We start from the raw sequence: 25,587 nt of genomic DNA, 5'->3' as shown, positions 1-25,587 counted from the left end.
ACAAATACTGGTACTTGAGACACAATGACCACAACATGTAACTCATGCACCAACCCCATGAACCAATTCTGCTAAACTAAATGTTTATTACTGAGTTAAATTATTACCTTTTTGGATATCGTACTCCCTTACTGCAAAGGATTTTTTTCTTTTACTATAAGAACCCTGTAAATAACTCTTTGGAATTTGCTGTGAACTTTTTTACACTGCAAGCCAAATTTTTCCTTCCCAAACAAAAATGGCTACAAGGACGGCCATGCTGTCGTGTTTTTCAACTAGAAATGGCCACTCTTCTTAATTCTCTCCGTTTGATAAAAATTAACCAAAAAAATGATAGACTTTTATGCCTCCTTCACACAGTTGTTAAAGGATAACAAATTCCTTCCTCTTTGTTCCGTGTTTATTATTTATTTCTATTTGTTTTCTGTTGTCATTGTTGATTGTCTGTATATACTTTAGTGTACTGGTGTACAAGTATAATGTAGGCTGTCATTTGTATTTATGTATTGTCACTAAGCATTAATTAAAAAAATAAAAAAGATCGCCGCAGCCGCTACTGCCACTATTGCTAACATTGTTGGCAGAAGAAAAAAAAGTGGTCACCTTTGGGAGGGTGGCAATAAAAGTTTTGTTTTCCTCCTTCTTCCGTATTTTTGCTGCACTGCTAACATATAATCGTTTCACAATTTCATAATATCGTTTCAAAGTCTCTCGTTTCAATCTTTCTCTCTTACTGTCGGGTAACTGATTACAGTTTTGAGAAAATGGGTGACTGTTTCAAGAAATGGGTTTTAGCAATCGTGAAAAACGGTAAACACAAAACCTCATCTTCAAGCACTATTTACAAAACCTCTGAATCCTCTTGCAAAATGAAACTTTCGCCTCAAAACTGTTTTACCTGTACTCAAAATCAAACTTTGCCTCAAAACAGATTTGCCTGTGCTCAAAATCAAACACTGGTCTCAAATCATAAACAAAGTGATCAAAATGATATACACTATCAAGCAGTCAGTAAACAATACACCAAAAAATAGAAAACACATTGTTCAAAACATATAGTTCTCAGGGGGAAGTACATTTTTAATCTCAAAACAAATTTCATATTTATCCGTCATTGTCTTTTGATGAACGAAAACATGTAACGATGGCGCTAGAGGGCTATAATGGAGTGGATGCTCAATGATGTGATGCCGAGAAGAAGACCTTTTTATCCTGTGTCCCATACACCGCTCGACTACAGGTTTTATTACTACACCTCCAATCACAAAACATCTCAAAATTGATCAGAAATTATTACTCTGCTTTGCGCTTTGCAATTTATTTTGTTTTCTTTTCCTTGTATCCCTATACAGTACTGTACCCTGCATCTCACAACTCACAACTCACTCTTGTTCTTTGTTGATATGAACCTGCAACCAGTCAAAATCTATTGAGCAGTCAGTACTGTTACTGTAACAAATGGAAAGCACAATGATCAGGGGCCATACCATTTGTTCATTGTACAGTATACAACCTACAATGCACTGTACTACAGTATACAATATTGTAGCGACCCACGGATTGGTCGCTGTTAACTCGCGCTGTTGGCGCAAAGGATTGTGGGTGGCGCAATTCACATACTTGTTTCATGTTTAATTAATGTTGCATGCATGTTTGAGTTGAGTGTTGTTGTTCTGTCGATTAGGTTTGTCAGTGGATGATGTATCGATGTTAGTAACTATAAGTTGTCGTTGTTGCCATAACTGTGAATTGTATGTGAGTTAATGACTTGTTGTTGGCATTCACATGTGATTGGAGGTGTTGTAATAAAACCTGTGGTTGAGCGGTGTATGGGACACAGGATAAAAAGGTCTTCTTCTCGGCATCACATCATTGAGCATCCACTCCATTATAGCCCACTAGCGCCATCGTTACAATATTATACAGTAAAAGGGACAAAAATCAAAGGAGTAAACGTGATCAATGTGCTTCTTCTTGTCTTTGGGCTGGGTCAGGCCAGAGCACTTCATCGACATCACAAGCAATATTTTCCCACCTTCAACAACCTGTTTGCTCTCTGAACTGGCTTATATTGGTTTTGTCACATCATTTGAAACAAGTAAAATCAATTTTGAGTGGTTGTGTTTAGTCAATGACATGTTTTATCTATTTGTATTTGATTGTTGCCATTTGTGTTTACCAGTATGGATGACATGTGCATTAGAGTGAAGAATGTGTTTTGAGAATGAGAATGTGTTGAGTTTTGCTGAAAAGTCTGAGATCTGCAAATTGTGTTTTACCATGTGAAATGATTTAAGGTATTGATAACAGACTGCACAATTAGTTACATGAGTTTAGGCAACTGAGAACTTTGTTCAGCCAATGGGTTTTAGTGTTTTAGCAATTGAGAAAAACTGTAAGCTACCTAATGTGTTTCGCGCTGCTGGGCTGAGAAACAATATGGGACAAACCATTTGTGCAAGATAGGGGGGTTTGGGTTTGTCTCGCACATGAATAATATAATGGAAGGCAGGATATTTTTTTGTTTACATGTATGGGGAGAAACATAAATATGAAAAATAACATACTGTACTATATTTAATATTTTTGTAAATTCTATGTAGCGGAGGTGAAAATTCACCTGGGCGGCTGCCTACTGTGCCTAATGGTAGAGTTGGTTTCACCCCTCTAGTGTGGTCAGGTGAGGGGAAGACCTATTGGGTCAACTATTGGTCAACTAGCATGCTGGACTACAGCATTGACGCACACCTATTGATCCACCCTACCTGCCGACAGGCATCCAAGTAGTACTGAATGCGTCTGTCTGTCTGGCAATTCAAATTCAGACATCATTTTTTCATAACAGAAGAATACACTTCACCGTTTACAGTTATCACTATTCTGTAACACACCCAGACGTGCGTAACGGTAGGTTTCCATGGCGACCAGCGTTGAGGTGGTTGTCGTGTGCAGGGACTGTACAATCTGTGTTTGATCTCAGATGTACTTGGAGGCAGGATAGGAAGACTGCTAGCTCGCTATGACATGATGAGTAATTACTCTGAGGTGGATGGCTTTGCTGCTTTCATTTAAGGCGTTCTCTCTGTCTCTGTCTCTCTCTGTGTGTGTCTCTCTCTCTGTCTCTTTCTCTTTCTGTCCCTCTGTTTCTCCCTCTGTATCTGTGACGGGAGTGTATGGGGTGGGCAGGAATGCATAATGAAGCTAATGGAGGATCCATTTACACACATCACATGATTGACTTACAACCACCAGTGAAGTGTCTTCCACTGTCAGCTGTCTGGAGAGTGTTCAGGTCCAGGAGATTGAGACGGCAGGAACATGACGGAGCGAGAACATCCACAATCACCGCCTGCACATCTAACAGGCGTCCCTATTCAGAGAGGGTGCGCACGACCGGTGAATGTGATGTAACTGTTTTGTTCAGACAGACTTAGCTTTTCTCCCTTCCTCAACAGTCCACCACAACAGGGAAGGTCCATCGTGGTTAGTCGACAGGTGCCAAAAGGCTGTTGATCAAAACTCAGCCGTTTCCATACAGCCTTTCCAAAATATGTAACAGCTAGAAAATGGAATATCTTATCAGGCTGTTGCAGGCCGAGCCCACAGCATGGACTTTGACTTTACATTTTAATGAAGGTTGCAGGAGTAAAACATTAACCCAATCGAAAATCCCCCTGTTTTTTTTGGCAGCATTAGCACCCCCACCCCTCTCAACACACACACACTCACACACACATGCACACACAAACTGGACGCACACACTAAGTAAACAAGGACTGAATCCTCTCGACGGGTCATTTCTTCACCAGTAACACTTTTTTCTTCCAAAAAATAATCATTCCTAGTTCATAATAAAAAAAAGCTGCCAGCGCTGAAACTAGCTCTAATGAAGCACGTAGCGAAAAGGTGATCTGAGGTAGATGACTAGCAGATTTATGTAGGAGGGTTTTTCATTATACATGCAGAATTTTTTACCAAGCTTTGGCAGTTTTAGAACTGTAGGTTGTTGCTATGATCCGAGTCTTAGTGGTTGTTTTTATGGGAGTTTTCCCCTTTGGTTTTAGCACCCGGTCATCAGTCTCTTCCTTACCAACAGCAGGTGGAAACAAAGGCATTAATAACGTGCAGGGCAACACAATTCTGACTGAAACCTATTATTTCATGAGGAAGGGGCACTACAACAAAATTATTTATTTTCCACTGAATATTTCTGAGACAAACATCAAAACAAATCCATGAAGGTGTTTTCATTTTCCCGAACCACTGCAATTACTCTTTGTTGTCCAAAGCGAGATACCCTGCTGAGAAGAACAATCTCGACACACAATCACAATAAATTCCTTCTCTCTCTTGTTTTTCTGTTAACTTGTTCTGTTCTGTGGATGGATGGATGTATTCACCCACTCCTGAGTCCATCATCACCGTGTCTCAAACAAGCCTTGTTAGTACTGAGAAGAACAGTTGTTTGATTGATTGTAGACTACTGGTTGAGAGACTGTGTTTACAGATTCCCTTCAACAAGCATGAGCCGCACCATAGTCACGTCGCACTCCAAAGCAACAGGTAGGCGGTTATCGGTTTCTGAGTAACAACAACATTGATCAGTGTTTCTGATGGAAACAAGCAGAGACACAGAACAATGCCTTCATCTGTTTCCACTAGATTCTCAATTTCACATTCTTATGTCAAACAGGGACCACTAAACAGGATTACGTCTTGTGATGACAAACACATTCGTCCTTCTCTGCACATGGAAAGAGTTCTTAGGGTTGTTCGTCATCAACTTGTGTCATGGCTGTGTGTGCATCATCCGGGTGGGCAGCATTCTGTGTGTAATAGAATGGACTGACATGGAGGGGGGGGGGGAGGTGATATAACTGGGTTAATGTCTGTACTTTCAGAGGGTACCTTAGGATTGCAGAATCACTCCATCCCCTGCTTGGCAAGATGCGTGCAGATTGACAAATGTTTTGAAATGTTTTCATGCCACTGACTAATCAAACATGTGTACTCAGCCCCGGCACAGCAGGTGTACTGAGACAGTCTGGATGCAGCATGTTGCTACATGTCAGGCAGCTGGCCTTCTGTTTGTTAGAACCCTGCACTTGTGAGACCCAGAGAGGGGTGGGGTGGGGAGGGGAGGGGAAGGGAGGGGAGGGGTGAGGGAAGAGGAAAGTGGTTTGTACTGAGCTGTCTGTGTGTGTGTGTGTGGCGGGAGTCAGATGGCTGAGCGGTGAGGGAGTCGGGCTAGTAATCTGAAGGTTGCCAGTTCGATTCCCGGCCGTGTCAATTGACGTTGTGTCCTTGGGCAAGGCACTTCACCCTACTTGCTTCGGGGGGAATGTCCCTGTACTTACTGTAAGTCGCTCTGGATAAGAGCGTCTGCTAAATGACTAAATGTAAATGTGTGTGCGTGTGTGTGTGCATGGGTCCTAAAGCAGGAGAGGCTGCACCCCCCCGGGGCATTGTGTCAGGCACATGCCCTGGCTGCTCCTCTCAGACCCAACCCTTTGTTATGCTAATGAAGGAAACCGGCCTGGCCTTTTGTCCAACACACAGAGGAGGCAGAGATGAGAAAGAATGATAAAGAGAGACAGAGTGAGGGAGAAAGATAGACAGAAAGAGAAAGAGAGAGATAGGAAGAGAGAGAAAGGTGTAGTGAGATAGGGAGAGAGAGGGAAATATGTAGAGAGAGAGAAAGAGAGGGAGAGAAAGAGAGATGGGAACAGAGAGATAGGGAGAGAGAGGATGATGGGGAACTAGAGAGAACAGAGTGACAGATAGAGAGAGAGCGAGTGAGAGAAAGAGAGCAAAAGAGAGACGTATGAAAGAGATGAAAGAGAGAGAAGGACACAAGGTGTTCTAGTCTTCCTGACCTGAGGCAGCCAAAACAAGCTGGGAACACTCTATCACACACACATACACACACACACTCATTCACAGACACACGCGCAGACACTCCACACACACTTACACAAGCATACGCCACATGCGCACACTCTCCAGACACTCGCACACACTCTCACTCACACACTCCACACTCACTGACACACACATACACACCCGCCGCCTCATATAGCTGTGTGCTCTACTTCACTCCTGTTCAGATCCCGGTCTGCCGCCGGTGTGTGTGTTTTCTGCCTCTCTTCCGACTAGAAAACCACTCTGGCACTTTATACTTGCTCATCAACGAGCCTCCCACCACATTAGAGGACCATGCTGCTGTAGGATCCTTGAGCCCCGAGCTCACTGAAGACAAGGAAGGAGAGAGGTGTAAAGGGAGAGAGAGGCAGAGAGAGAGAGAGAGAGAGAGAGAGGGGGGGGGAGAGAGGGGGAGAGAGGGGGAGAGAGGGGGAGAGGGAGAGAGACAAAGAAGGAGAAAGAAAGAGAGTGAGAGGAAGAGAGAGAGAGAGGAGAGAGATAGGGATAGAGAGTGTGAGAGAGAGAGAGAGAGAGAGAGAGAGAGAGAGAGAGAGAGAGAGAGAGAGAGAGAGAGAGAGAGAGAGAGAGGCGGAGAGGGAGGTTAGAGAGGGGGGTATATAGAGACGGACCCGGCAGCAGATGTGACAGAGGGGGGGAGGCTGTAGCAGGAGAACAATAAGCAGTCTAGCAGCAGAGTAGCAGCCTTTGTCCGGGCATTCTCCCTCCACATGCTCCCGCCGAACACACAGCAGAGAAAGGGACCGCGCGAGGACCCAGCCAGGAGACAGGAGGGGAGCGAGAGCACACACTAACGCAAGGCAACCGAGGAGCGACAGCAGACACAGAGGAGAGAGAGAGAGGAGCGAGGGAGAGAGAGAGAGAGAGAGAACAGCCCAGCAGACGGGCGGAAGAGGAGCGAAAGAGGACATAGAAGAGGAGCGGAGCGACACGAGAGAGGGAGAGAGAGAGAGCAAGAGAGAGAGAGAGAAACACGGACACTTTATCCAAGCTCCAGCCTGCCCCTGGGTTGTGGATTCAGAACTTGGACAGCTCCGGAGCACTTTCAGCACCCAGCCAAGCACGTCAGCTGTGAGTCTACGCGAATGTAGGCTGCTGTCAGCCGCCAAGCTGTCTCGGTCCACCATCACCGAGGGGGTGTGGAGACGTCCGATCCACATGCAGCCCTCCTGTACTTTGCAGGAGCCCCCCTGCGCCCCCAGCACCATGGCCAGCCTCCCCAGCCTCTTCAGCCTCCCTTCCAGCCTCTCTGGTCTGCCCTCCACCATCCCCAGCCTCCCCAGCCTCTTCAGCCTCCCTTCCAGCCTCTCTGGTCTGCCCTCCAGCCTCCCCAGCCTCGCCAGCCCTCTCCCCAGTAGCTTGGTCAGCTTGCAGGGGCACCTGGGCGAGAAGCAGCTGTTTGAAAAGTTCTGGAAGGGGACCTTCAAGGCTGTGGCCACACCCAGACCAGAGAGCGTGATTGTGGCCAGCATCACGGCGAGGACCCGACTGGCTAGGTGAGTTTACCGGCTGCCTCTCTCTCTCTCTCTCTCTCTCTCTCTCTCTCTCTCTCTCTCTCTCTCTCTCTCTCTCTCTCTCTCTCTCTCTCTCTCTCTCTCTCTCTCTCTTCCTCTCTCTCTTTCAATTGTCTCTGCATCTCTTTCCCTCTTCCTCTATCGCTCTGCCTCGAGTGTGGTCTTTTGTCATCTTGACGTGAGTTGTGGGTCCGGGGGGCTGTGTTCGGCGTGTGGATGGGACCTTGAGAGTGGGTGTGAAGAAGTCTGGGTTCACCAGAACACCTGTCTGGTTGTGATCTCTAATCATCTAGGATGTGAAGAAAGCGGCTTGAAATGAAAGCAGTCAACAGTACCAATATATGCCGTGTAGTAGTACACATCATATTTGTGTATGACTGAATAGTTGACGTCTTATAGTAGAACATGGCTATGTTCAGCTAGCTTTGTGTTTAGAATACAATTGTATTTGAATGTACTCACACAATACACATGTACGTGCACATACACACACACACACTACACATGTACACACACACACACACACACAGGCACACCCTCACACGCATTCACCCCACACACACACACACACACACACACACACACACACACACACACACACACTACACATGGCGGGTGGCTTCCTTAATATAACCTTTAAAAAGCAGACATGACGTTGTCTATGACTCCTCGCTGGTGACATGGCTGTGCCAGTCTGTATCCCCTGCTGTGGCTTCTACCTAGGATCCACACACAGTCAGGGAGCGAGGGAGAGACAGGAAGAGGGAGAGAAAGAGAGAGAGAGAGAGAGAGAGAGAGAGAGAGAGAGAGAGAGAGAGAGAGAGAGAGAGAGAGAGAGAGAGAGAGAGAGAGAGAGGGTGGAGGACATAGACGGGGTGGAGAGTGAGGAAAAGGGGGAAGAGAGAGAGAGAGAGAGAGACATAGGCCGACAGTGAGAGACAGAAGAGAGAGGAGGATGATGCGTGCTTCCCTTCCCCTAACATGTTCGCCGTCCCTCTCCGCCTCCCTCCTTCCTCGACCCAATCCGTCCTGATCCCAGCCTCACAACAACTCTGTCTCAGTCCAGCCCACCTTGACACACGTGTTTAGCAAACACTGAACATCCCCCAGCAGGGACTGGCGCTTGCGAACGCAACTCACAGACACACACCGGCGTTTCTTTCCGCCGTCGTAACGAGTTTTACTACTGACGACCACTGTAATTGTATCGTCTTGACACAATATAAGCTCTCTCTTACAAGAAATTATCCAGCCTAATGGGGATTAGAATGCCCCATTTCCCTTTACGTTCAACATGGGTGGATATGAAGGACCGCGAAGCGTTTAATGCGACCAGAAGGGATTCCGCTGCCCGCGTGCGGAGCGGAGCAGACGGCGCGGACACGACCGGGTCGTTTTATAGGCAGACGACGGCCCGACGCACAGCCGACCTCCGTCACGGCCCGGTCCACCGGTTCAACGGAAACAAATCTCCACTACGCACCCCCACCAACCCTCCCAGCCCCCTCCCCCACTCCCCTCCCTCCCCCCCCCCCCCCCTCATCCCCCTCCCGGGCCCGGACTGAAATGGGATCAAATCGGAGGGAGGGAGGGTCTCTTTTCTATTTCTGTCGATGGCACGAGAGAGGTACCGGCCCTGCCTGGAACTGAGCAGTGCTAACAGAGCTGTTGGGTGTGAGGGGGTGGGGTGGTTAGCTGTCTCCTCCATTTGAGTCGTTTCGTAAAGCACCCCCCCCTCCCCCCCCAGACCCCCCTCTTCCTCCTGGGAGTGGGGTCATCTGACAGTGACAATGATGCGAGCGCGTCAGAGAGAGAGAGAGGGTGGGACGACAGCGGCAATTACAGCAGGACAAATGCTGCTCCTTCTCCCGGCCCGGCGCCCGTGACGTCGCTCTCCCGCCACCCATCCTCGGGGAAGGAGGAGGGGAAGGGGATGGTGCCCGTGGTAAAAAAATGAGTAAACAACAACAACAACAACATCTGGGATTGTTCAACATCCCCGGGAACAGTTGATGGCTGGGCTTGTTTGTCTGCAGTGGGGGGTGCTCTCTCGCACTCTCTCTCTCTCTCTCTCTCTCTCTCTCTCTCTCTCTCTCTCTCTCTCTCTCTCTCTCTCTCTCTCTCTCTCTCTCTCTCTCTCTCTCTCTCTCCACTTAACACTCTTCTTTCTCTCTCTCTCTCTCTCTCTCCCTCCTTTAAACACTTTTCTCCATCTCCCTCTTCCACTCCATCTTCTTTTCTCTCTCCCTATCTCTCCCTATCTCTCTTTCTTCAGGAGGACGCATTATTATTTTGGACTGTACTTCCAACATGAAGGGGTGAAAAACAGATGCTGGGCTAATCCAGGGATGTTTGGGGCCGAGAGAAAGAGAGAGAGAGAGAGAGCGAGAGAGATGTTTCACGTTCAATCAGCGTCTCTCCCTGCTTCCGTCTCCTCCACTGTCCCTCCCTCTCTCTCCTCCCCTTGTCCTCCCGTTCACCGAATGTCACTGAGGCTCGAGAGTCACAGTGGAGTCATTAGACACGGCCGTTTGTCCTCCCCAGAACCTCCTCCGCAATCCTTTCACCCCGGGACAGAGAGCGAGAGGGAGAGAGAGCAAGGGGGAGAGGCAGAGAGGGGGAGAGATAGAGAAGGGGGAGAAGGAGGGAGGGAGATAGGTGAGAAAGAGAGAGGGGGAAAGGGATGTAGAGAGGGGTAGAGGGAGGGAGGTAAGGAGGGAGGGAGAGAGGGGTAGAGGGAGGGTGAGAGGGGTGGAGGGAGGGAAGGGTAGAAAGAGAGAGAGAGAGAGAGAGAGAGAGAGAGAGAGAGAGAGAGAGAGAGAGAGAGAGAGAGAGAAGAGAAAGAGAAAGAGAGAGAGAGGGATGAGTATGTACAGCTGGGGGTCTCAGCCTCTTTAGCTCTGCAAGCTGTTTTTGTTCCAGCGACGCTCCTCATTAAAAATGCAGGCCAGCAAAGAATCAAAGGGGAGGGGGGTTAGTGATGCTTTGGGGTGAGTGTGTGTGTGTGTGTGTGGTTGGGTGTGTTAGTGGGGTCCTGTCCAGCAAGGAGGCAGATGGCAGGCAGGGGAAAGTCTCTGTATGGGTTGTGTGTGTGTGTGTGTGTGGGGGGGGGGGGGGGGGGGGCATGGATTGGGGTTAAGGGTGTGTGAGAGGGCCAATCCTCTTAACCTGGCAGATGCAGCTCTATCGGGGTGAAGGGTAGTATAGCAGGTCAGGGGCCACTGACTTGTTACATTTCCTCAAGGACCAAAACTGGTTTAGAACGGAGCCATTAAACAAGTGGATGCCTGGTGTCTGTGTGTGTCTGTAACAGTCCCTCACAAACTGTCCCCACTAGATTGTCTCAAATCCACAGGCCAACGACAGCAATTTAGCAGCGAATTCAGTAACGAAGGGACAAATCAAATCAATGGAATCGTCGGTTGAATCTCTCCTGGTTGGCTGCCTCTCTTTCCGTGGCTGTTTCGTCTTCCTTTTGGATCATACCATTCTCCCTGTGGGGGGGTCCCCTGATCCTATATAGGTCCACAGACCACCCATATAGGTCAAACCATTCTCACTGTGAGGGTCTAAAAAAAAAGATAGTGAATGACCGACAGAAAAAAACCTGACAGGAGGATGAGAGCTTGAAAGGAAAAGAGGATGAGAGAGAATGAGAGGACAATTGAGTGAGAGAAAGATGGGTGGGAGGAAGCAGTTCTGATGGAAGCTCGATGTTTGTCACCGGCCAGGAGTGAGATATCTCTGTCACACAGAAGGAAATATCCGCAAAATAATTCATTACAAGCATAGACGGCATTCTTCCCTCAGAAGGTTTTTAATTTTTCTCACAGCTCGACAACAACTTCACTGGAAATACGTCTTTTTGAACCCGGTCCGTACTGATCATGCAGCTGCAGATCTTAGAGGGCTCTTCTGTCACATCCGCGCCATGCTTGGTTCTTTGGGAACTTCAGTCTTTCGGAAACATTGAGAGGCTACACAATCAAGTGTCGACAGGCCTTACCAATTGTGTTTAACACAGAATATGTAAAAGTGGTTATGTGGTATAAAAGCCTGTTGTCTTGTGCTCAGCTGGAACACTTTGATATTAAAAATAAAATGCATTGACATTTCAAAACGACTCTTGGCATTTAAAGCCATTTATGTTGACAGAACTGTGGGTTGCTTCAGTGGTGCTTTCGTGTAAGACCATAGATTCCGGAGAGCACTCCAGCGTGCCATCATAATGTACATTCCACAGGGCACATCTGCTAGAAGCAAAAAGCCAACAGTGAATGGTTCTCTGTAAAACAGCATTGAGACGGGCAGAAGATGAACCACCTGGACGAACAGGACGTTCTGGATCTCCTGAGCGCTCCTCTCTTCAGTGGAGTTTCACAAGTAGCAGCAGTCTGGATCACGTCGTCGTCATGATCGTCATCCTCCAGATTCAGGTGCTCAGAGAGGCTTGAGTGTCCCAGGACAGCACTTTTCACCTCCTTACATGGCTCGCTACAGGCTTGCGTTTCCTTTCCAAACAGCTCTCTGGGAGAGGGGTGGGCGGAGCCAGGGAGGGGGGCCGAGGGGAGGGGCCCAGGGAGGGGGGGGGCAGGGAGGGGTACTGGGGTGTAGAGAGGGGGGCACAGGGAAGATAGGGGGATTTAGAAATACAAGTGATATTCACAAACAGGAGCATGTTCTAGGAAGGCGCTATAAAAAAACGGATACTTTCCCTGTCTCATTTAGGCCGGTTTAGCTCAAAAGAGAAAAGGTAGAGGGAGGAAGGGGAGGGAGGGAGATGAATGGAGGTAGAAAAGAGGAGGAGATGGGCGAATGCAAATCAAGCTTGACTTTTAATAAAGCTGTGTGGTGATCAATAGAGTTAACGTCGACATTATGGACCGAAGGAGACAGTACTACACCACCGTAATGAGGATATAGACCAGGGGAGACACACACACAGTCCCTGTAAGAAGTCTCCCACTTCCACTGCTGTATTCTCACCAGCACATAAACCCAGTCTTAATCCGTCAGTGGAGGGAGAATCATTACCACAGCATCAGAGGAGCATGTAAACGGCTGCGTGACCCTTCAATGACCCCAGGGTGACAGAAGAGGTTAGTCACTGCCCTGTCTTCCTCCTGCTACTGACCCACAAGGAGAGCAGTTCATCTCCCGGACAATAGAAAGGTAACCCTATACTCCGAGCCATCATTAAGGCCATGCAGTGGCATAGCCGCGGGTCATTACTACCTATTATATCACCCCTGACCACTCTCCTTATGGTCTTTTGGAGGCTTGCTGGACAGCTGGGTTAGTTTCTACAGCTCCCTCACCTGGAGGCTAGCAACGACTCTAACGATCCGCCCTGCACTAAGAGAATACATTTCGAAAGGTTTCTGACGCAATGAGATCTTCCTGTACTACTCTGAGGAAGTACTACTAATGCTTATCTTGACTACCCTGACCATCCTTATCCTGACTCTGGAAAAGGAGTGTCAAACATAAGTGTTCGTATCCCCCAAACCCCTTTTCCCCCACTCTGCAGCGCATTGTGTTGCCTCCTGATATGAAATGCGCTATATTAATAAAGTTTGATTTGATTTAAAACCTTGTGATGATGTTGAGGGAGATGGAGATTAACCAGAGATAGAGGATGATTCTGAGGGAGTGAGATACTGACCAGTGATAGAGGATGATGCTGAGGGAGTGAGATACTGACCAGTGATAGAGGATGATGCTGAGGGAGTGAGATACTGACCAGTGATAGAGGATGATGCTGAGGGAGTGAGATACTGACCAGTGATAGAGGATGATGCTGAGGGAGTGAGATACTGACCAGTGATAGAGGATGATGCTGAGGGAGTGAGATACTGACCAGTGATAGAGGATGATGCTGAGGGAGTGAGATACTGACCAGTGATAGAGGATGATGCTGAGGGAGTGAGATACTGACCAGTGACAGAGGATGATGCTGAGGGAGTGAGATACTGACCAGTGATAGAGGATGATGCTGAGGGAGTGAGATACTGACCAGTGATAGAGGATGATGCTGAGGGAGTGAGATACTGACCAGTGATAGAGGATGATGCTGAGGGAGTGAGATACTGACCAGTGATAGAGGATGATGCTGAGGGAGTGAGATACTGACCAGTGATAGAGGATGATGCTGAGGGAGTGAGATACTGACCCGTGAAAGAGGATGATGCTGAGGGAGTGAGATACTGACCAGTGACAGAGAATGATGCTGAGGGAGTGAGATACTGACCAGTGACAGAGGATGATGCTGAGGGAGTGAGATACTGACCAGTGATAGAGCATGATGCTGAGGGAGTGAGATACTGACCAGTGACAGAGGATGATGCTGAGGGAGTGAGATACTGACCAGTGATAGAGGATGATGCTGAGGGAGTGAGATACTGACCAGTGATAGAGGATGATTCTGAGGGAGTGAGATACTGACCAGTGACAGAGGATGATGCTGAGGGAGTGTGATGAAGAAAGTGTTTTGTCCGTCTCTTCATAAACGGAGTGACTAAGTTCAGTTGAGTTCTGGATTCTACTAAGTATTTATCAATCTGCAGATTGGGAGAGGAAACCAGTCTTCTGACCATAAAATGACAACACCAAGCTTAGGTCTCAACCAGGTCTCTCCGCTCTGAAAGCCGGAGGACCATCTTTATAGGGCACAAGAATGTAAACATAGATTGTGACAGTCAGGCAGGAATGACGTTACAACAGTCTCAGAGATAAAGATTCACTGCTCCCAACACATGACAACTCTCACACTAGAGAGTTCATAGTTGGAGTTCTCCTAGTAGTCATGACAAGGAAAAGTTTAGCCAGTACCTTCTCCTGACCCCGAACATCCATTAACCTGACACATAGACACAATATACTCTCATTAATAGCAAGCTTACATGAGAACGTACTAACTAGTATCCAATGACTAGTTCTATTGATTAGTGAATAATGTAAGCACACAGGAAATCCCAATTTCTTCCACAGTCCCCCCTTTTGACGTTTAACGTCAACACAACAAACAAGTTTCATAACATTTCAAAACCTTAACAATCAAACAATACTTTATCTGCTACTACTCAGCACAGCATACATGATTATAGGATTTGAAGAAGTATTAGGTAGTACCCAATCAGGCGAAAAGTACAAAGTCAATGAAGTGAATAGCTTTTGTTTAGTTCTCTAGATAGGGCTCCTAGAACTGACCTTACCGCTCCTTCTATTTTCCTTGTTCAAAGTTGCATGGTATTATACACTTTGGTGATATTGTGACCTCCGATTCATCCTAGTAACACAGGCACCCCCTAGGACCTTACAAAAGAACTAGTTTATAGCTATTCACTTCATAAGCAAACAGCATAATGACAGTTTATCAATGATACTAGAAACATAGGCATATTTCTCTCCTGGACATAACCAAGGGTCATGCTCTCATGAGCTCAACACAGCATGGTATAGATCAAACACTGTTCATAAATTCAGATTATTTCAAACAGTATAAAAGTAATAAAGTAACCACTATCTTTAATTATTGTTCACCGATCTGCGGTTAAGGACAGATCTATTCAGATTGCATACAGCATTGTATATCAGTTGGAAAATAGAAGGAGGCAAATGGCCATCTTTATTACATTGGCAAAATAGTCACTTGGTACTTGAGAATACATATCAGACATTTCAATCATTCCCAGGGCAATAAAGTAATCATCAGTCTTGCTTGCTTTGGTCTGTGGCTTGATCTGGGCTACCATAATCTTACTGGCAGCCTTACGAGAGCCTACTGCACAGCACTGTACACAGCAGGCAGTACACATCTTCCAAGCACAAAACACAATCAGCACAACAACGACTAACATGCCAAATCCAGTGATTCCAATTTGAATGATAGTCGAAAAGAAACCCCCCTCAGAGGAGGTCAGCCAGTCAGCAAAATTCCAAGCTTCAGGTTCCCCCAAATCTGAAATGATCTCTTTAATGTGCGCAGCCATATTTGTGATATTAGCAGATTCATCTGGGATAAAAGTACAACAGTCATGACCTATCACAGCACAGGTACCTCCCTGAGCTGACAACAGATTATCCAGTGCCATACGGTTCTGTAGCACTACCTGCCTCATGGCCTTCATCTCAGAAGCAACCGCAGTTAAGGCGTCGGCTGTCTCATTACCAATGGACTCCAACCCTACTGCTAAGCTCCTAATATCTCTAAAGGCAGTGATAACACCATACACAGGGAGAATGGCAGCTGAAAACCGTGAAAAGTGGCTGTGTACTTCGACTCCAAGTGATGTGATCCCAGCTTCTTAGCATCTGCATTAATAATACTTCTCTTGTGGCGGTGCCACCAATGTTTGGGCAAGGGGTGCAGAGGCAACCCATCTACAGGTCTGAGGGCTCCTACAATAAACCCAAGGTAACATGTTCCTGACCAGTTGGCTGGCAGGAAATAATAAGCACTCTTACCACATACCCACATGGTGCCATTGTTAGCTGCATGAGGCACCAAAAATTGATCTGTTGTTATACTTATTGGTTCACCTTCAACAGGCAAATCAGACAAATTTGTATAAGCATATGTAGACACAGTATGATTACACGTGCTGTTCCCCAGTGCCCTCATGTCCCGTTATGAGTCAGACATAACCAAGCAGGTGGAGCATAGGCTAACCACAATGGGGGTGAATAGGTAAACCCTTTAGGAATATGTCGCTTGTGTACAGTAACATTTTTCACATTCAACCCAATACAAGGCCACCTCCAGATCTCACACATATCTGCCTTAGAGAGTGGGACCGCTATCCAAGGAGAGGTTCCTGCGTGTTGGGGAATCATACCACACACCCAACAAGACCCATTTCCTCTCATTTTCCGTGCAGTCATTTTGGCGGTTTTTAGGAAGGTGTTGGCGAAGTATTCAGTCTTCATGTGTACTCCAAGGTGATGGGTGTCAATGTTCAAATCAGTTTCTTTGGGAGCATGTAATAATGACTCTGGTAGTGGCTCATGTCTGCGATATCTGTGGACTCGTGCGTCCGGTATCAGTAAATGTCTGTCAGGTGTGTGCGTCAGTTTATCTGTGGATGTCATCTCTCGTCGTAGCTCAGGCAGCGGCCTCGGTTTCCTTGAAACAACCGAGGGCCTCCGCCACAGTATCCTCTCGTCCCCGTTCTGGGTGCTGTCATCTGCTTCATGTAGAGGCCGGAGGGAGACTGAAAATGTCTTCCCCTCTCCAGGCTCCTCTCTCTGGTTTCCCATCTGGGTGCTGTCATCTGCTTCATGAATCACACATGGGGGAGAGAGGCATGGTAGCAACAGCAGCCCCTCTCTGGCTTTCTCCACATGTGACTCACCTTTCGACGTCTTCAACACCTCCGGGTGGGTGCTCTTTGGGACCTCCTTCTCGGCGCCCCTGGATTGGAATGCTGGATGGCGGGATCCTGGTTTTGGCTCAAATCGGTCCGCTGGACTGGAACCTGCTCCCGGATCAGCCGCTGCGAACGGGTCTCCACCCCCCTTGGTGTACTCCCGGAGGAGTAACCCGGTGGGGATGAGACAAATGGCAAGTTGGAGGAGGTTCCATTTGGACGTGCACCTGCTCCTCCACTGGCCCCTGGTTCTCCGTTGGGACCCTCCACCGTGTTGTTCGGTGGAGGGGCCGTTTTGCAGTGTGTCGCATGGATCCATGTCGGCCGACCCTCCACTTTTACCGCTGTGTGAGTCACCAAGAGAACCAGGTATGGACCGGTCCATCTCGGTGAGAGGGAAGTCCTCCGTTTGTGCACTTTCACGTACACGTAGTCTCCCGGTTGATAGGGATGACATGGCTCTCCAGCGGGTTCAGGCAGGGCAGCTTTCACCTGTGAATGCACAACCCTTGCTGCTCTAGTTAGGGCATAACAAAAGTTTAACATTGTATCATCCATCTGGTGGATATCCATCTGTTTCAATGATAGTGGGGGAGAGACTGGCAATCTCATTGGTCTCCCTAAAACTATCTCGTGTGGAGAAAGTCCATTCCTCCTCTGGGGAGTAGATCTCATGGCCATAAGAGCTAGTGGGAGTGCATCAGGCCATTTTAGGCCAGTCTCTTCACATATCTTGGCTAGTTTGTTTTTCAAAGTTCCATTTTGCCTCTCCACTGCCCCTGCAGACTGTGGGTGGTAGGGACAGTGGAAATGCTGGTTGATCTGGAGCGCTTTACAAAGTTCCTGAACAATTTGACCTGTGAAATGTGAACCTCTATCACTGGACAGTCTTGTGGGGATCCCATATCTACAGATCACATCTCTCATGAGAATCTTGGCTACCGTGGTAGCATCAGCTTTCCGACATGGGTAGGCTTCTACCCATTTCGAGAACATGTCAACAATTACAAGTACATACTCAAAATTACAACACTTGTTCATCTGAATAAAATCAATTTGTAAATGCATAAAAGGACCACTTGGTGGCGGGTGGGCTGCGTCTCTTCTCTTTGGTCCCTTTCCGGGATTATGCTGCTGGCAGGTATGACACTGAGCACAATGTTGCTCAGCCTTTGTGGAAAAACCAGGTGCAAACCAATCAGTATTTACTATTGAGACCATACCCCCCTTGCTCGTATGGGCACAGCCGTGCGCCATGCGAGCTAACCAAGGGAACAATGCACGTGGCGCCACCACGTGGCCGTCGGGGTGGCTCCACACTGCCGAGGTTGGATCTTTCACACAGCCAACGGATAACCAACCATCCCTCTCAGTGTTATCAGCAGCGGCTTGAAGGTCCGCCACATCATGAAGAGAGGGAGTGTGTGTTTCCGGTTGCTGGGACACAGAAAAAATAGAGACCTGGGACACGTCAGAGGATTTGGCCGCAGCCTTTGCTGCTAAATCAGCTCTAGCATTTCCTCTTGAAACATCATCTGTATTGTTACTATGAGCCTCACACTTAACAATAGCTAGCTTTTTCGGTAGTAGTATTGCAGATAACAAATTATCAATCATCTTTCCATTCTTGATTGCTCCACCTGAGGAGTTAATGAAACCTCTTTCTCGCCATATGGCACCAAAATCGTGAGTAACTCCAAATGCATACCTTGAGTCAGTGTAAATATTTACGACCTTGCCGTCTGACAAACAACATGCCCTTGTCAATGCAAACAACTCTGCTTGCTGTGCAGTGCATTGTGGAGACAGTTTACCAGATTCAAATGTCTCACTGTCCGTGCAGACCGCATATCCAAAGTCTAGGGAGCCATCCCATGCTCGGGACGAAGATCCATCTACGTACAACACAAGTTCAGCATTATCATTAGGTTTGTCAAACAAATCAGGTCTGGGTGTTAGCACTTTATCGACAACCATCTCACAGTCATGTGGTTCACCATCATCAGGGGTGGGCAACAATGACGCTGGATTCAATGGGGAGCATCTATGGATCGTAATGTTACTTTGAGTCAACAAAATCAATTCATACTTTGTAGCTCTGGTGGCTGACAGGTGTTGAGTTTTGGTGCGTAACAGAAGAGCACTTACTGCGTGAGGAACCATCACTGCCAAGGGCGACCCCAGCACTATATCTGTAGTTGCTTCCACACATGTTGCCGCAGCACAGACTGCTCGTAAGCACGGGGGGAAACCTGCTGCCACAGTATCTAAAGAAGAACTCACATATGCGATTGGCCTCTTAAGATTACCATGCTTCTGGGTCAGTACACCCTGGGCAAACCCTTTGGCCTTGTGGCAGTACAGGCTTGGTGTAGTCTGGCAGACCGAGAGCTGGCGCCTGGGCCAAAGCCTGCTTGAGAGATACAAATGATTTATCAGCTTCAATGTTCCACAACAAATGAGTATCAGTCTGGCCCTTCATTAAATCGAGGAGAGGTCTAGCCAACACAGCATAATCAAGGATCCACTGACGACAATACCCGGCTGAACCTAGAAAAGATTTGAGTTGTTTTGGTGTTCTAGGCTTCGGTATCAATCGGATGGCCTCCACTCTATCAGGAGTCAATAGTCGCTCTGTACCTTTGAGTGTATGGCCCAGATACTTGACCTCCTCAGACCATAACTGCAGTTTTTTTCTTTGAGGCCTTGTGGCCCTTCTCAGCCAGTGCCTGAAGCACAGTAATAGTGTCCTGTTGGCAGGAGGCAAGATTCTTAGAACATATCAATAGGTCATCAAAATACTGCACCAGAGTAGAGCCGGCTGCTAAGGTGACATCCTGGAGGTCCTCTCGTAATGCTTGACTAAACAACGTGGGTGATTCGGTGTATCCCTGTGGCAGAACTGCAAACTTATACTGGACCTGGCGAAATGTGAAAGCAAACAGATACTGGCTCTCTTCTGCAATGGGAACAGAGAAAAAGGCACAACATAAGTCGATTACTGAGTAATGAGTTGTGTCGGCTGGAATGCAGCTGAGTATCGTAACTGGGTTAGGCACGACAGGATGTGTTGGGATAACACATGCGTTGACTGCTCGCAGATCCATAATAAACCTCCAAGTGTTTTTACTGGCCTTCTTCAAAGGGTAAATTGGGGTATTACATTTGCTCTTACAACGTACAATGATTCCTTGTGCTAACAATGATTCAATTACTGGCTCAATTCCCTTTTCTGCTTCCTTACTAATAGGATACTGTGGTTTGTTCGGCAAAGGTTTTCTGGGATCTATAGTTATTACAACTGGGATAGCGTTCTTAATGCGTCCTACATCATTTGCATGCTCAGACCATAACTGCTCGGGCACAGCTGCTAACAAGGACGCATCTGTGGTGGACAAGTCGGAACTATCTCTGCAGTCCACCAATGGAGCTGTATGGGAATACAGAATGTGATAGGCCAAGTGTTCCTTCTCCTGAGGAATAGATAAGAACACTCCATCAGTAGTGCATTTAATGTCACAATTCAGTTTGCATAACAAATCCCTTCCCAACAGATTTACTTCACACCCTGTAGTTAAAAGGAACGCATGTTCATCACTCAATGGACCAATATCAACTCTTAACGGCTTGCTAACCACTGTTTGAACAGGAATCCCAGCTACTCCCACTGCATTGACTGTTTGTCTTGATTTTGGAAAGTTTGGATAGTTTTGTGTTGCAATAACAGATCTAGTTGCCCCTGTGTCTATCAGAAAAGGAAGGTCTCTGCCTTCCACTCTCAACGTTATCATAGGTTCATTATCACTAGACACAGTTACTACCGGCATACATGTTGATGTTTCGAGTCCTAGGCCTCCCTATTGTTGTTGTGGGTTCTGACCTTGAGGCGGCTCAAACGGCTCAGCATCATGCCACGTCAGCTGTCTCTGTTGGGGGCGATGATTCTGGGACTGTGAGAAACCATTGTACTCAAGGCGATACTGTTGGTTAGAGGGGGACAGGTTGCCATTTGACTGCTGGGGGTTATTACCAAACTGCACTTGCGCCTGAGGGCAATCCCTCGCCCAGTGACCTTTCTTCTTGCAGCGTCGACAAACATCCCAATCCACCTCATCTGTCTGTCTCCCCCCCCTCGAGTTTCTCCCTCTTCCTCTACCTTTGCCCCTCCCTTTGAATCCTGTGTCCTGTTGTTCTAAAGAGCTTATAATCATATCTAAGCTTATACCATAATCATATCAACAGTTTTGTTCTCCCAATGCAGAACCTGTTTCTTAACTTCTACCTGGAGTTCAGGGAGCAATCCACACATGAACACATGACAAAGTGGGACAGGGGAAGCGGCAGCTGTAAACCCAGAGTGTTTGTCAAAAATCCTAGTAAGCCTTTCCAGGTAATCTGTAGGTTCCTCATCTTTCCTCTGTTTACAATCATACACTTTGCTCCAGTCCAGAACACCAACTCCCATTTTTGGTATCACAGCTATCAAACGGCGTTTAAGTGCTTCATATGTTCCATTATCGAGTTCAGCGTTTGGTGCAGGCCAGACTAGTGCTACGTCATCCTCATCTGGAATCAATGCTTTCAGTTTTCTCAACACTCCAGGCTGGAGTGCAACCTCTAGCAATTGATTCAAATCTAGAAAAGTAGGTCTGTGTGCATTGATAGTTATTTGCAGCTCTCTTATAAATTTTCCTGGGTCTTCTCTTATGTCAGGGAAACCCTTTCCTAGCTCCCTCAGCTCAGTCACTGACCACGGGCGATAAAGGTATATAGGCTGTGCTGCATCAGGACCTGGATAAGCTCGCATAGGGTACATGGGCACTGGTGGGTCCAACTGGTCTGTATTACACACCTTTCGTGTTTGATGTGTATGGGGCTCTCTTTCTTTGCTTGATTGACGTGAACCCCGAGCTGATCGCAAACCCCGACCTCTAGAGATTACCCTTTCTGTATGTCGCTGTGGGTCTTTGCTCAACTGTCTCAATTTCATCAGCAGTAGAGTTTCTTCTGTACTTAAGTCTGCCAGATCCATCACATCTGCAGTAGTGCTTGTAGCAGCAAGTAACCCTTCAACCTTTTCTGGTAGATTCTGCGCTGGCTGCACCTGGCCCGCTGCTTCACCTAATAATGCATTTTCCCTGTCTCTGGCTCTCCTCTGCATAGCCACAGCCATAGCAACAACATCATCATCATCGTCGGAAAATAGGCTACAAATCTTAGGTAGTAGTTTCCCTTGAGCGCTACCTTCAGCCTGTTTCACAACTACTGACTCCTCACAAGTTGTTTTGGCACTGTTAGTCTGTTCAAGCAACTTCATGTTAGCCTGTGCAAGCAATGTCTCGAATTCCCTCACTCTATGACTTTGTTCGGTCTGATCACTTCTTAACACTGACTCCCCGACCCTCCGTCTCTCAAAGTGCTCTAGTTCAATTCTAGCAGCCTCTTGTTTGTCTCGCTCGAAACGTTCTAACTCACGTTTCTGTTCATCTTGTCTCTGTCTCTCAAGACGCTCCAGCTCACTCCTAGCTTCTCTATCAGAATCAGTTTTAGCTTGATCTGACCGTATTTTCTCAAGATAGCCAATGCCACGTCGTCTCGTAGCTTCAGTTAACCATATCATAAACATTGGCCAGCTGACAAATTGTTTACACGTCCGACTTGTTTCCTTGTCTTTCAAAATCGCTTTTAGACTCTCCAATATTTTTACGTCAAACGTTCCCTCCAACGGAAAACAATGTGTCGGGTCATGATTTGTCCACGCATGCCATTTCTCAATGTTTGACACTGCTTGAATATCATGTACATCAAACATATATCGGGCTGGACTGTACTCAGGTAACAACGTCTCTATCGTTCTCGCAGTGGAAGCTAAATTACCCATACTGACTTACAATGTAGGCTATCTGTAACAAAATCTCATAACGGTATGAAGCCAACTCTATTGATTTACTGCAGCAAGAATCACACAGCACTTTAGAACAGTCACAAAATCACATAGCAATGTAAAACGGTCACATAGCACATAGAAGAATAAAAGAACTACAATATAACTCGCTAGTGAACTACAAATATGGCCTTTTCAAGCCAAACTATCCTCGCCTTCCGGGCGCTCAAACATGGGACGCGCATACAAAAAACATCAACTTGGGAACGCGCCTACAATAATTTCCACAACTCCGTTACGTCATGAGTAACAAAATAACCACAATTCGTGTTTAAGAGAGACGAGCTGATCAATAAACTGCCAGTCTATCTTTCCCTCAGTATTTGATTGTGTCCCTCGCTGATCATTTAATGCCAAGTTTGTCAGTTAAAATCCTAACTGTCCCTTTACATTGTCAAAGTATCCCTCACTTGTTTAAAACCCACGTTACCCTTAAGTTGGTCTCTCGCATAAAGCCTTTGACCCTAATACATTATGACCGCCCACCTACTGTGCTTGAAAACCCAAAACAAAACTTAATACAGTTATAATTCATACCGAAAATAAAAAGGTCCCAATAAGATCTCTGTTCAAAAAGAGAAAACCCTACAACAAAACTTAATACAGTTGCAATTCAACCCAAAATAAAAAAGGTCCCAATAAGATCTCTGTTCAACTAAAGTTTTCAGCTTTAAACATGCCTCTCAAAAGGTAACATATACATTTCTTTGTTTGGTTCACCCCTGGTCTGTATTCCGTAAAACCATATTCTCTGTTAACAGATCCTTACCCACAGATCAAGAATATGGATTATTTTACATACTTTCCAATACTTCACGTGACCAGAGTTCTTGTACGCTATCAGAGTTTACAGACTCTGACCAAGACAAAGTAAAAATAGCAAGTCAGTTAATGACCCAAATTTACTAAACCAAAACTCTAATATTATCTTCCTCCTGTTGAGGCCTAGCAGACTCGGGTCTGCTAAGACCAGGATCCCAACTGAATGTCACAATAAAAGGTTCTTAAATGTTTTACGTTACCAGCATCGCAGAGGGACAGCAGGCGCACCAAGCATAAAGCAGTCCGTGAATGGTTTTTTTGAAAAAGGATCCCCTTACCTTTTGGTTTTGCGCGTCACGGGTTCTGCTTTACACTGGTGCCGCCGTGGGTCTCTCCTGGATCTGGTTCTGCAATCCTGCCGCTCGACAACGCCAATTGATGAAGAAAGTGTTTTGTCCGTCTCTTCATAAACGGAGTGACTAAGTTCAGTTGAGTTCTGGATTCTACTAAGTATTTATCAATCTGCAGATTGGGAGAGGAAACCAGTCTTCTGACCATAAAATGACAACACCAAGCTTAGGTCTCAACCAGGTCTCTCCGCTCTGAAAGCCGGAGGACCATCTTTATAGGGCACAAGAATGTAAACATAGATTGTGACAGTCAGGCAGGAATGACGTTACAACAGTCTCAGAGATAAAGATTCACTGCTCCCAACACATGACAACTCTCACACTAGAGAGTTCATAGTTGGAGTTCTCCTAGTAGTCATGACAAGGAAAAGTTTAGCCAGTACCTTCTCCTGACCCCGAACATCCATTAACCTGACACATAGACACAATATACTCTCATTAATAGCAAGCTTACATGAGAACGTACTAACTAGTATCCAATGACTAGTTCTATTGATTAGTGAATAATGTAAGCACACAGGAAATCCCAATTTCTTCCACAAGTGAGATACTGACCAGTGATAGAGGATGATGCTGAGGGAGTGAGATACTGACCAGTGATATAGGATGATGCTGAGGGAGTGAGATACTGACCAGTGATAGAGGATGATGCTGAGGGAGTGAGATACTGACCAGTGATAGAGGATGATGCTGAGGGAGTGAGATACTGACCAGTGATAGAGAATGATGCTGAGGGAGTGAGATACTGACCAGTGATAGAGGATGATGCTGAGGGAGTGAGATACTGACCAGTGACAGAGAATGATGCTGAGGGAGTGAGATACTGACCAGTGACAGAGGATGATGCTGAGGGAGTGAGATACTGACCAGTGATAGAGCATGATGCTGAGGGAGTGAGATACTGACCAGTGACAGAGGATGATGCTGAGGGAGTGAGATACTGACCAGTGATAGAGGATGATGCTGAGGGAGTGAGATACTGACCAGTGATAGAGGATGATTCTGAGGGAGTGAGATACTGACCAGTGACAGAGGATGATGCTGAGGGAGTGAGATACTGACCAGTGATAGAGGATGATGCTGAGGGAGTGAGATACTGACCAGTGATAGAGGATGATGCTGAGGGAGTGAGATACTGACCAGTGATATAGGATGATGCTGAGGGAGTGAGATACTGACCAGTGATAGAGGATGATGCTGAGGGAGTGAGATACTGACCAGTGATAGAGAATGATGCTGAGGGAGTGAGATACTGACCAGTGATAGAGGATGATGCTGAGGGAGTGAGATACTGACCAGTGATAGAGGATGATGCTGAGGGAGTGAGATACTGACCAGTGATAGAGGATGATGCTGAGGGAGAAAAAGAGAAAGTCCCTTAAAAGGACAGTGATCGGAGTTGACATAGGGAAGGAGGATTTTCACCCGCACAGTCGCACAAGAGTTGAACATCATCATACACGCTCAGATGATCTGAGGTCATTGTGGCTCACAGCCCTGAAACGAGAAAGACTGTGGAGGAGGGGTGTGTGTGTGTGTGTGTGATGAACTGACCAGGGATCAGTTACCCTCGACAGGATTTAGTTAACCATCGTCCTGGGGAATGATCCGCTAATGTCTGTTGGCTACACCTCTCGCAGGCAGCCTGC

The 25,587-nt window shown here is 46.8% G+C and overlaps 1 protein-coding gene across 4 annotated transcripts in view; it reads left to right on the top strand.

The window, feature by feature from the left end:
* Window positions 1–6,466: 6,466 nt before the first annotated feature.
* srrm4 (serine/arginine repetitive matrix 4) overlaps window positions 6,467–25,587 on the top strand; it is a 50,470-nt gene continuing 31,349 nt past the window's right edge. Inside the window, exons 1-2 of one of the 4 annotated variants that reach the window (XM_062451442.1) lie at window positions 6,469–7,164; window positions 7,216–7,436. In XM_062451442.1, coding sequence (XP_062307426.1) covers window positions 7,099–7,164; window positions 7,216–7,436 — 287 coding nt within the window. In that variant the 5' untranslated portion in view covers window positions 6,469–7,098. Of the gene's footprint in view, window positions 7,437–25,587 lie in introns of all 4 variants that reach the window. The other 3 variants (XM_062451440.1, XM_062451441.1, XM_062451439.1) reach the window with 3 other exon arrangements.

Source organism: Osmerus eperlanus, chromosome 25, assembly GCF_963692335.1.
Source record: "Osmerus eperlanus chromosome 25, fOsmEpe2.1, whole genome shotgun sequence".
Taxonomy (NCBI): Eukaryota; Metazoa; Chordata; class Actinopteri; order Osmeriformes; family Osmeridae; genus Osmerus; species Osmerus eperlanus.
Note: the sequence above shows the minus strand (reverse complement) of the source record. Positions and strands in the feature narration are given on the sequence as shown.